This window comes from Colobus angolensis, unplaced genomic scaffold (assembly GCF_000951035.1).
Source record: "Colobus angolensis palliatus isolate OR3802 unplaced genomic scaffold, Cang.pa_1.0 Scaffold6, whole genome shotgun sequence".
Lineage (NCBI taxonomy): Eukaryota > Metazoa > Chordata > Mammalia > Primates > Cercopithecidae > Colobus > Colobus angolensis.
The window spans coordinates 21,428,578-21,440,933 of NW_012119598.1; the positions used below are offsets into that span (position 1 = coordinate 21,428,578).

General features: G+C 43.9%; 1 protein-coding gene across 1 annotated transcript in view; it reads left to right on the forward strand.

Annotated features, from left to right (window-relative positions):
• Positions 1–6: 6 nt before the first annotated feature.
• The window catches only part of E2F3 (E2F transcription factor 3), a 94,981-nt gene continuing 82,631 nt past the window's right edge, over positions 7–12,356 (forward strand). The window contains exon 1 of the mRNA XM_011962765.1: positions 7–67. Within this exon, the coding sequence (XP_011818155.1) occupies positions 50–67 (18 nt within the window). The 5' untranslated portion in view covers positions 7–49. The remainder of the gene's footprint in view (positions 68–12,356) is intronic.

The window sequence follows — 12,356 nt, forward strand, 5'->3', positions numbered from 1 at the left end:
CTCTCCAGCCGGCCCCCCACCTCCCCCCGGAGCCAGGCTGGTTTCGGAAATGCCCTTACAGCAGCAGGTTAGTGACCGGGACGGCTCGAGGGCCGCCGACGCCGCGGGGGCACCGGATTCTGTTGGGGGCTGAAGCGGTGAGGGTAGGCGGTTGAGCGGGGTTTTGGAGTGGGAACGGGGGGTTGGGTGCTCGAGGGAAATGAGTAAGCAAGAAAAATCTAACTAAGTAAATGCCCCGGCCTCTGGTTCTAGGAACCTCGGGGCGGGAGTGTCTGCCCCAGGGGGTGGGTATGGTGTTTACGTGGATTTTTTTCTAGGGGGCGGATGGATGGGCGATAGAAAACCGGTGGGGGCTTCTCGCCAATGGCCGAGTTGAGCTCTGTTTTCTGTCTTCCTTCCCTTGTGCTGGAGGGGGAGGGGGGCGGGTCAGAGGGTAGGGTGTCTGTAGGATTCCCAGGCCACCCGCCACCCCCTCCCTTTGTCCCTGTAATTTATAAAGCGCCTTTGAGAGATGATTTAGGTCAGTATGCGGCTTCTCTTTTTGTTGGTACTAGAAAGAAGTGTGGCCCGGAGGTCTCCCCTTTCTCCTTTTCTCTCCTTCATTCCCTTCCTCCATGCCTCCGTGTCTTCACCTCGTGGTGAGGCTTGGCCTCCACGGGGCTAGAACCGAACCAGACTCAGATCCATGGTAGTCTGATCATACCAGGCGTGGACCTCACCTTGTCTCAGCTCCAAATGGGTTTAATTTTTGGAGAATCAAGATTTTGCGGGAGTCTTTAAGAAAGTCAGCACATAGGCAGCACTTTGGGAAATGGGATGGGTTTGGGAATAATGAGGCGTTTTTTATTTCTTTCGTGTTCCCAATTTCTCCCCGGGTTCGGTCTTAACTGCTTTCCAGCCCCAGAGATACTTGCTGGGCATGTGTGATGTAGTCTTAGTCAAAGAAGCTCATCGTTTTTTTAGTGACTAGGGTCTGCCAGCAGGGGGGAAACGGAGCACAGTACCTGCTTACACATAACAGTAGCCAGTGTGCTGGGTTTTCAGTCACAAGAATATTCCATGCTTTTATTAGCTTCAGATACTCTTACTGACTTGACCTAAGCATGTTTGGACATATTTTAAGCATATTTGACCCCTGCAAAGTTCTGTTACTATTTCATAAACCTAACCTTAAACAACCAGCTAATTGACATACTTCTTGGATTAGATTCACAGATTTATGGGGGGTAGTTTTGATAATGGGAAATTATGAGACCTTCAAGTTGCTTTTTAAAAAATTTTAACAGTGCTTGTTGGGCCAGGTCCCTAAGACTATTTTTCAAGCCAAGTTTATTATATATAGTTCATTGTGTTTAAGTATTTAAAATATACTAAATTACCCTCACCATCTTCCAAGTTATTTCAAAACTTTATTCTCCTTGACATGAAATTACTATTCCAGGAATAATAATATCCTTTTGAGTTTATGTGTACACAAAGGGTTTTTCATTACAGGAATATAAATGTTATTCATATACATATTCAGAAGCTTTTTTTATATAAGATTGCAATGTATGCTGAATCATTGGTTATCTACACTTTTTTTTGAGACGGAGTCTTATTCTGTCGCCCAGGCTGGAGTGCAATGGTGCGATGTCGGCTCACTGCAACCTGCGCCTCCCGAGTTCAAGCATTCTCCTGCCTCAGCCTCCTGAGTAGCTGGGATTACAGGCATGAGCCACCACGCCTGGCCAGTTATCTAAACTTTTAAGAGCTATTTCTTCTGGCCGGGCGCGGTGGCTCATGCATGTAATCCCAGTACTTTGGGAGGCCGAGGCGGGCGGACCACGAGGTCAAGATCTCCAGACCATCCTGGCCAACATGGTGAAACCCCGTCTCTACTAAAAATACAAAAATTAGCTGGGCGTGGCGGTGCGTGCCTGTAATCCCAGCTACTCAGGAGGCTGAGGCAGGAAAATCACTTGACCCTGGGAGGCAGAGGTTGCTGTGAGCTGAGATCCGACACTACACTCCAGCCTGGCAGCAGAGCGAGACTCTGTCCCCCAAAAAAGAGCTATTTCTTGTGGAAGGGTGTAGGAAATTTATCTAGTCAATGCATACAAAGTTCTAAGCACTGAATATAAAGTTTGATTTATTGTTTTATCGAAATTATATTAGACTTCCATGCAAGTCTTCGAATTTTGAATTTTGTTGATACTCTTTCCCTAAGCAGGAACGACAGGATGGGGAAGGCTAAGTGATTGGCTGAACAAAGACCACCTAAACACTCTGTGTCCAAGAAGAGGTTGAAAAGTCTTCAGGTGGCCGGAGTTGCAGACCTGTCTGGTTCTGATCCCAAGTTCTGTCTCAAGAATATCTAAGGACTTAACCAGAAGCAACTTCTACACCTTTTTTTTCAATGGGGGGAAAAATATGAGTACTACCTTACCAGCTGTAAAGCATCTATTATTTACAAAATGTGTGTTCATTGGCAAATAACTTAATCTCAACTCAGTTTCTTCCTCTGTAACATAGGGACAATAACAGTATCACCTTGAAGGTTCTTTTGAAGAGTTAAATGTGATAATGCATGTGAAATACTTAGCACAGTGCCTGACAAAAAGTAGACACCCAGTACAATTCATATTTATTATACAAATGTTAATTTTTTTTCTGACTTAGTGAAATAGTGTAAGGCCAGGTGCACGTTGTCCCTTTGTTTACGTATATGAACAGAACTGTTAAAAGTCTTTAAGTGATAGATAATTAATTATTTATACCGAATTAATTTGGGCTTTTAAATATATAAAACATGGCCATCCTAGGGACAAAATCGGGACATTTCAGTAAGACACGTCTATACAGAGATAGTGGTGTTGAACTGCCAAGCATATGCCTTGAATTGTGACAAGGCCACGTCATCTTCACTTTTTTGCCTGAGTTGCACTCCGTCCATGATTCCACAGACCTGCCAACTTTTGGATGCAGTTTATGCTTAGCGGCTTTTGTTAGACCTGAACTCTCAATCTTCACCATGTCAGAGACATGCATTAGATAAATTCCATCTTAGTTGGTGAACTGTTGGAGATGTAAGAACTACAGAGAAACCGTAATCAGACGTGCTACTCAATGGAGCAGACAAGGCTCCATCATTTTCTGCTGCTGCTTCTAAAAAGCAGCTGAAATTATTTTATTCTAGGAAATTTGGGATTTCATAATGCAAGAGACTATGTCCTGTCACAGTCATAGCAACCTACTGATTATACTTTGGGAAAGAGCCCTCAATGCTTGAAATTTTCATCTAAGAATGGAGGAACCATAGGTGCTATTTCAGCAGGGTCTCTTTTCCTGTACAATTATAAAAAGAAAAGTGCCAGGTTCCTGTGGTTCTATACTCAATAATCTTGCTTCTGCTGAGATATATGGTTGATGCCAAGTTTAAGCTGGGAGACAATTTTTAGTCACTACATACCCCAAAATGGAAGTTTTAATATAATGCAGTGCCCAGACTTGGGCAGTGCAAGTAGCTCCACTGTAATCAGTACCAAGGGCGCCACTCTAATCATCCTCTGAAACAAAGCACCCTTAAATATGGCACTGTGGGCTGAACTCTACCTTGTGAACAGGAAAGGATTTTTTGTTTTTCTATAAATCACCACCTTGTGTATTACTTGGAAGAGTAGATTCTGAAATTAATGTTGTACCGTGTAAAGCTAACTTGAAAACAGAAAGTAATACTCTAAGCCTAGACGTGCATAAATAACAATACCCGGAGATTGAAAGATGGGGTGAAAGCTTTTATTGTGGTTTCTCAGAAATATATAAAGCAGTAGTTTTCCTTTAACTCTTCTGTCTTTAATGCTATCTGCAAAGATATATCATCCATACCTTTAGCCTCTTTCCTAGGGACTTGGACCCATTTGACAAATAGCTTCAAGTACTCATAGTTAATTTTCTGACTGGTTTTCCTAATTTAACCTGATTTTACAAATACTCCATTTGTAGGACCAGTTTACATTCCACTTTCCCAAGTTAGCCAACTTTGATTCCCTTTTTAACCATTTACTTCCTGCTAACAGCTTTAACTAGGATGAGTGAAAATCAGTTGCCTATGCTCACCAGGTCGCTGATAGATTCCCATGCTGAAATGGTACAAGGTAAAGAAGGTAGATTTCAAAAATTTTGTTTTTTAAAGAGGGGGATCTTCCCTGAATTCTTTGAGGTACTAAGTATGTGGTTTAATGCGTATTTTCATTCTTGTTAGCAGTTTAAAAATAATATTTCAGGGACTGTATTTACAATTGCTAAAAAGCATTTTTTCTACTAATCATTTTTCGTGGGACTTACAATGGAAGATAACTGGGAAAGCAGTAAATATAGGAAACCACTAATAGTGTCTCCTTCCTACCCTCACCCTCTCTTCGGCTTCAAAAAGTGATGAGGAAAATGTATCTTTCACAAAGAAAAGTTATACCACAGAAGGTACTGAAAAGCAACAACTGCCTTTGGGGACAGGAAACTTGCAGAGTGAGGATTATTGTAGAGGGATAACATACCGAGTCTTTATTTCAGTAAGAGGGAAATTGGTTTATATTCTGTTCGCACTTGTTTCAAACCCTCTCCTCTAAAAACAATGTGTTTTTGGAATTCAAGGAATGTACATTACAAGAATACATTCTTTCCCCAACCTTAACTGGGGGTCAGTCTTATGGCCACCATATTTGTCTACAATATAACTTTTAAAAAATATAATTTTGCCCTCAAATACTCTCATATCCAATGCAATATAACTGAAGGAGAAGTGATAAAGGCCACTGGTTGCCAGACTGTATCACAAAGCCAGATGCACTTTGCTTTAATGAAGAATCTGAGTGATGCGGGCCCCAACTTAGCTTTGTAAACTAAGGCAGGAGTTTATGTCAGCTCGAGGTAGAAAGCAGTGAGAATTGGCAGCTGATGGAGTAGGAAGGGGTAAGAAGAATAAAAAATAATTGACTTCAGTCTGCTTTCCATTACTGTAGCCTAGCTCTCTGGGGCCATTTGTATGGTCTAGACAACATTCTTAGAACTTGACAGCCCATGAGAACGATACTTTAGGTTGGCATGGGCAATAGTTGGTACTTACACTGGTCTTGGAATCATAATGTTTGAGAGGTGTAAGGCAAAAGAGTCCTCATCTGTCCAATCCCCTTCATGTTGCAGGTGAGGACATTCAGGCCCCGCACTGTTAAATTACTTGCCCAAGATCACAGGTCTTTGTTAGTGGCAAAGCCAAAACCGAAACTGGAGACTCTTGAATTCTTAGAAACCTCATTCACCAAGAGAAGATTAACTGTGTCTCATGAGCCCTATATGAGAAAATTGGGGTGTGTAGAACACATTTTAGATTTCCTTCAGGAGTGGTTACCTTTTTTAAAAATGTGCACATAAAGAAGTGTCCTTTAAACAGTTGGCTGTGGGGGTAATGACTTATTCCCAAAGATACAAAATAAGCAAGGCTACTTTGGATGTTAAATGAAAGGGAATTCTTTAAAAAAGGAAAGAATGACTCCTCAAAACATGATAGTAGTATTTTTTAAAGATTTATTTAATATTTGCTAATTTGTCTTCTGTGATTATATCCTGTTGCTCAAAAAGTGACACATGCTCCATAGAGAATAGAATCTAAAAGGATTTTTGAGACTGTCTTGGGGAGAAGGACACACAGTGCCCCTCTAGTAGTAACGGGGTTTTGTCCTGGGCCACCCACATCCTGAGTGATTGTTATGCTTTCAGAGGTCCCCAGCCCTTGCCCAGTAACATTGAACAAGGTGTTCTTCCTCTGTGGTTAGCTCCAAGATTTCTGGTTTAGCAAAGTGGCTAATCAGTTAACTCTTTAAGAGGAAACTGTCATTCCTTTAGCCAAAGCTAATTTCCTTAAAATGCCTTCTTTTCCTTTTTGGAACTGAGAAAGCTTAAAAATAGAATTGCTTCAAGCCCTGAGGCCTGAAAGTGAAACATAATCTAACGTGGCTGTAGTGCACTGACTCGTTAGGGGCAGCGATATATGGCTTATCTGTAATCCACAAACCAGAAAGGTGCCCAGTGTAGATACGGTCTAACAGCCAGTGAGCATTAAGTACCAACTGATGAGAGTAGCGATCAGTGAAGCTCATTTCCTCTCGAAAGTTTTTTGGCAAGTAGAGTTTGTCTTAGAGAGTGGAGGATTTGAATGCCTCTTGACTTTGTGCTGAGGAGAACTTCTGTCTGCTCTAGTTTTTATGATCCTGACGGGTGGTAGCTTTGGACTCTGAGAATAATGGGCAGTGAACTCAGGGTCTATATATTTCGTTCCACTCTGCTCTTCCCCATTTCTGATGCTTTGGGGGCTCCACTTCTGATACATAACCAGACCAGCATCCCTGAGGCCCACACTATCTCCTGTGTGCCTTTCTGCATCTGGCAGTCCCTTGGAGAGAAGGAGGCTCATGTGTTTATAACCTGCACCCCGTCCTAAACGGCATAGTGAGGGGCAGCTCAGTATAAGGTCAGGCCACTTAGCCTGGAGCCAGAGTGCCTGTGTTCTTGTTCTGGCTCTGCTCACTAACCCTGTGACTTTGGGCAAGAAACTTGGCCTCTATGTTTTCATTTCCTCATCTGTAAATTGGGAACAATGATAGTACGTACCTTATGGGGTTAGGAAGTTGCAATGAGTTCTTATCTGTAAAGTGCTTAGACCAGTGTCTGGCACGTAAGACAGATTATGTGTTAAGTAGAAACATGGTAGAATTGCCCTTCTCTTCCACAGCCATCTCATGGGTGGTCCTTTTGTGATCTATTTTCTTGGTTTGTTTTTGTTTTGAGACCAAGTCTCATTCTGTTGCCCAGGCTGGAATGTAATGGTGCATTCTTGGCGCACTGCAACCTCTGCCTCCTGGGTTCAAGCAATTCTCCTGCCTCAGCCTCCCCCGTAACTGGGATTACAGGTGCACGCCACCACACCTGGCTGATTTTTTTTGTATTTTTAGTAGAGACAGGGTTTCACCATGTTGGTCAGGCTGGTCTCGAACTACTGACCTCAGGTGATCTGCCCGCCTCGGCCTCACAAAATGCTGGGATTACAGGCATGAGCCACTGTTACCAGCCTGATCTGTTTTCTTAAGTAGCCCTTAGTGTTCATTTCACCCTATTGCACCTCTCTAAAAATGGTGATGATGGGAAGGAGAGGTAAACTGGAATGGCTCTCGCCTAATGTAGTCTTTAGGGTCTACGGTGTTTGTATTTCTTTATAAGCTGCCCATTGACTTGGGAGAAAGAACAGAAGAATAAGCTTCTTGTAGCAGTACTATCAGTAGTGATAATGTCATGAATAAAACCTTTATTTCTGTGATTAAATGTTTTTATAAAGTGGCACTATTAGCATGAATGACACGATTAACATAATGTCACTCCTGTACAGTAAACCATGGCTTAAGACTGAATGGCAAGAATCAGGGTGTCTGAGCTCCTGGGCCCTGCCAGACTCGGAGCCCGTGCCAGTATGTGTATATCGAGGCAAGGTGGGGGTTGTCTTGCTCTCCAGAGGCAATGGAACCTGCCTCTGGGCTACTCCCTTTTCCCTTCTCATCTCCTCACCCCTCCTTTTTTGTGTTACATCTGTTCCTTCCCCTTCGCCTTGCCCTCTGCCTGGCTCTTAGACGGAAGCAGACTTGCTGCCTTCAGTGGCTGCTTCCCGGACTTACCAAATTAATTACCACCTTTTCCTGGCATCAAGGGATGGTGAAATCTTGCCTTTGCTGTCTTGCTTCCCATTCCTCCGCGACGGTGTGGTGCTGCAGGCCCTGCAGGTTTCCCTCTGGTGTGTTTGCTTGTGGCTTCTCCCTCTCCACCTTACTCCTTTTGTTGCCCTCCTCCCACTGGCCCATCGAGGCCCACATCAAGGGAAGGCATAGGCATAGCCTCTCCCAGTTTCCCAGGGGCTTGGGCCTCTCCCTTCCCTTGGGTTACTGCTTCTTTCCTGTAGCACCTCGTATTCTAATCTTGCATGTTCGTGACTTACTCCTCCTCTAAACCTGTAAGCTCCAAGAAATCGGTCTGGCTTGCTTTTTCATCATGTGGTCCCTGCCATGCTGGCTACACTTACAGACTCAGCTACCTGAGAAGAGGCGTTTTCATTAGACACCTTCCATGTGCTTGGCACCCCATTAGTCCTGTTGGGGATACAAAAGAAGTATGAGGTGTGATCCACCCACTCTTGAGTTTACAGTCTGTTGAGGAGACAAGCTTTAAACCCAAGTTGATCTGCAAGCAAGACTAAACAGGCGGTAGGGAGAAAACAAGACTCATCTAGTCCTTAGTTGTATAGTGTTGACAGGAAGTGCCAGAGGAACAGGTGAGAGTCACAAGACTCCAGCTGAGATAGGGAGGCCACGGCTGCCATGGTTATCAATCTGGAGCACATTAGGGCGCACATTTGAATCTCCCAGGGTGCTTTTTAAACATACTGATACCTAGGCCCCACCCAGACTAATCAGAATATCGGGGGGTGAGATTAAGACATGGATTTTTTTTTTTTTTAATGTGCTCAGTTAGAACCTCCGGGCTCAGTGGAAAGGGAAGATTGGGGAGGCCCTTCCTGGCAGGGAGACATAAGTCAAAGGCAGGCAGGCAGAAATACTGGCGTCAGGAGGTAGCATTTGGACTAGAGTTGTCAGTATGGGGAGATAACAGGACCGAAGGTTGGATGTGTTGGCAAAACTGATCTAGAATTGGAATTGCCTTCCTACACAGACTGGGCAGGGAGTAAATTGGAGGTGGGAAGTTTGAGTGGCATGGGGGTTGTTCACGAACAAAGAAGAAACATACTATCAACATGGGGCCTTGAGACCTGGTCACAGGCAGTGGCTGCCAGAGGGGATGGCAGGCCCTGTGTTTTGCCAGGTCTTCCACCTTCTCAAAATGCCAAAAATCTACCAGTTTTAAAATGTTGGCTCAATTTAAAAGAAAATTGCACAGGCCAAACAAAATAGGTCTCTAGGCCAGATTTGGCTTAAGGGCTACCACTCAGCAGTCTCTGGTCTATGGGATAATAATAGCTAATGTTTATCGAGTGCCCACATGTATCGAGGGCACGAAACTAAGTGCTTTACTCGCATTAGCACATTATCCGCATAACAACCTATGAAGTGGGTATTATTATTATCCTTGTTCTACACAGGGAAACAGACAGCCAGGGGTTAATGGCCTGGCTCAGGGCCCCAGTAACAAGTGGGGCAACTGAAATTAAACCCAAGGAGCCTGGCTTCACAGTCTCAGCTTATTCCTGGTATTTATCCTCTGTGGTCTCTGGCATTGTATTAAGTAGTAAAAACCCAAGATACCTGTCAAAAAGAAATAATCCAGTGTTTTTCAAGTTTACCTGATTGCCTGTAGCACTTCTTTCAGATTCAGATTCCCAGGCTCATCCTCAGTCAGAGAAGCACTATGATCTTCTGATGAAACATTCTGGAAGCACTGCTAGTTGAGCACTGGGAAAAGTTATTGAATCTAGATTGACCAGGTGAAGAAGGCAGGAGCCTTCTGCGGCATCCATTCACATTATGCTAATCTCAGCTCTTCCTCGGTTGAAAAGACCCCAGGGCCCCAAGCTTCATGTTCTTGTGGTTCCAAAACTTGTGGACTCCCAGGTTGTAGCCCAGGCAAAACATACAAAGATGGGTCACCCAAAACTTAAAAGATGTGAAACAAGAAGTGACTTCTTGGATTCTCAAGCGGTTGAGAATCCAAGCTCAGGAGGTCAAAGTGGGCTCGGTGGCTGCACTCCAGGCACCAGCACCAGCTGGGTACCCTTGAGTGGTTTTTCTGCCTTTACAGTAGGAAGACTTTTCATTCTGTCTTGTCTGGACCTGCCTGGAACACAGGTAACCAAGTGGACAGAGCCAGAAATGTGAAGAAGAGGACCAGAGCACACCATTTAGAGTATGGCGCTATTGAGTTGATGAGTCTGGAAGCAGGATGGCAACATGATGGTGTGAAATGAAGGGCAGGTTAAGGGAGAAAAGAAATACAAGACCTTTGACTCCCAAATATTTAACTCCAGGGGCTGGAATAATGGGTGAGGCCAAGCTTCTCCTCTGTCTGGGGTGTGCACCTTGTGGAAGGCATGATTAGTTGGAATGGATGGGGTGGTTGTGAGTGACTCCGTGGGCCATCCTGTTTTCTAAGGGGCTGAGTCTGAGCACTGGAAATGGGACTTTGGCATAGAGGTTATAGTGGAAGTCTTGATGAACAATAGCAGGCCAAGACCTGGTCTCCCTAGCTTACAAATAAATGTAACATGGTGCCACAAAAACCCGTCATCATTTTCACTTCTTCCTCTGTAATATGAAAACGAGACAAATTCATCAGGTTGATTTTTGGGGATCGATACTGTCAGGGCTCGCAGAGACGAGCCATCAGATGTTATTTATTACATGCTTTACCCCGTCTCCTAGCTGCTGTGAGAAAGCCCACAGTTTGCAACCTCACAAAGCAAAGAGCCAGCTGGAAAGTACTGTGCATCCAGAAAGGTCACATAGTCATGTCCTGAACCAAGATAGCTCTTTTTGCCACGATGTCCTACACTGAGTTTTCTGATTTAAAAAAAAAATTTTTTTTTAAATTTATTTTCTTAAGCTCTAGCATCCTAAAGTTTAAACATATGAACCTTTGAATACTCCTGTGAAGGAAAGAGCCATGTAAATTCTAAGTATCTCTATAATTGACTTTTAATATGTTACTTGTGTTTAAACCCAGTTTGCAACACCCCTTTCGTTGACTACTGTGGTCGCTATGTTGGGTAGCAGAACTTGTGACCATCACACTGATAACATAAAGTTTCCCACCTTTCATGTTGCTGTTTTCCTTGTTAGCATCTCAGACATCCCAATTCTGGGAATAGTCTCTAGGAGGCAAGGTTTTCAGCTTTGGAAACCCGTGCGTCACACAGTGGTGCGGTATGGAAGGCGTGTGGACTTGAAGATCTGGCTCCAGAAACACGCTCTGCCAATTACCAGTGGGTGACCTTTTATAAATTACATCCATGAGCTGTAGTTACCTAAAATAGTGATCCTCTCTCCTTCACTGGCTGGAAGGATTAAATGAGATAGTGTTTATAGGAAATGTACTTTGTGTTCCTTAGTTCCCTCTCCCCGCCACTCCCCCTGGTGGGAACTCTTGAGTACTCATTGAATCTGAACTCTCGGCATTTTTACCTCCTTCAGGGAAAACAGACTATTGGATAGTCTCTTACTGAACTGCCACTTTTGTGCAGAATGTACTTCCTGGCTACTACGATATCCTTCTGGCCCTCAAGGAGTTCATCTGGAGATGAGAGATGACACATTTTCTGCAATAACTAAGAAAAGAAAGGGCAGTGAAGACCATAAGAAACAGCAGTGAAGTTTCTTAGACATCCAAACTTGATGGAGGGGACGAAGGAGGCCTTAGGAAGTTTTAAACTAGAACAGGACTTCAGCACTTTTAACATTTTGGTCAGATACTTCTTTGTGGTGATACTCTGGTCAGTTCAACAGTGGTGGATGGCTGTCCTGTGCATTGTAGCAAGTTTAGCAGGATCCCTGGCCTCCACCCACTTAGATGCCAGTAGTAACCCCCAGTTAACAATAATTGAAATTATCTTCACACTCTCAAATGTCCCCTGAAAACAAAATCACCCCTAGTTGAGAACCACTGAACTAGACCTTGAAGAAAGGGTAACAGAGGATATCACATTTGCCTGTTCTATATATAGTACATATTTAAATTTTAAAATATGATATACATTTTAAAAGCAACTGATTTCTCATAGCTGGATTAACTTTGGCATGCCTAACTGTCCCATGGCACCCCAGAACTGGGATCCACTGCCCCCACTGTTGGTAGTGCTCTGTGCAGGCCACCTAAGGCCTGTTTTTTGTTTGTTTGTTTGTTTTTGAGATGGAGTCTCACTCTGTGCCCAGGCTGGAGCGCAGTGGCGTAATCTCAGCTCACTGCAAGCTCCGCCTCCCAGGTAGCTGGGACTACAGGTTCCCGCCACCACACCCAGCTAATTTTTTGTATTTTTTAGTAGAGACGGGGTTTCACCCTGTTAACCAGGATGGTCTCGATCTCCTGACCTCATGATCCACCTGCCTCAGCCTCCCAAAGTGCTGGGATTACAGGTGTGAGCCACCGCACCCGGCCACCCTGTCTTTTTTATGATCAGGCATGATATTAATTGGCTGCTAGAAGCCTCTCTAACTTGCAGAAGAAAGGATCAAAGTCTGCAATTCAGGGACGGAAGTTTTGCATTTATCATTGACTCAACTGGGTAATTAAGAGGGACTTTCTGCTCAGGATCAACTTCTCAGCATTTTTTT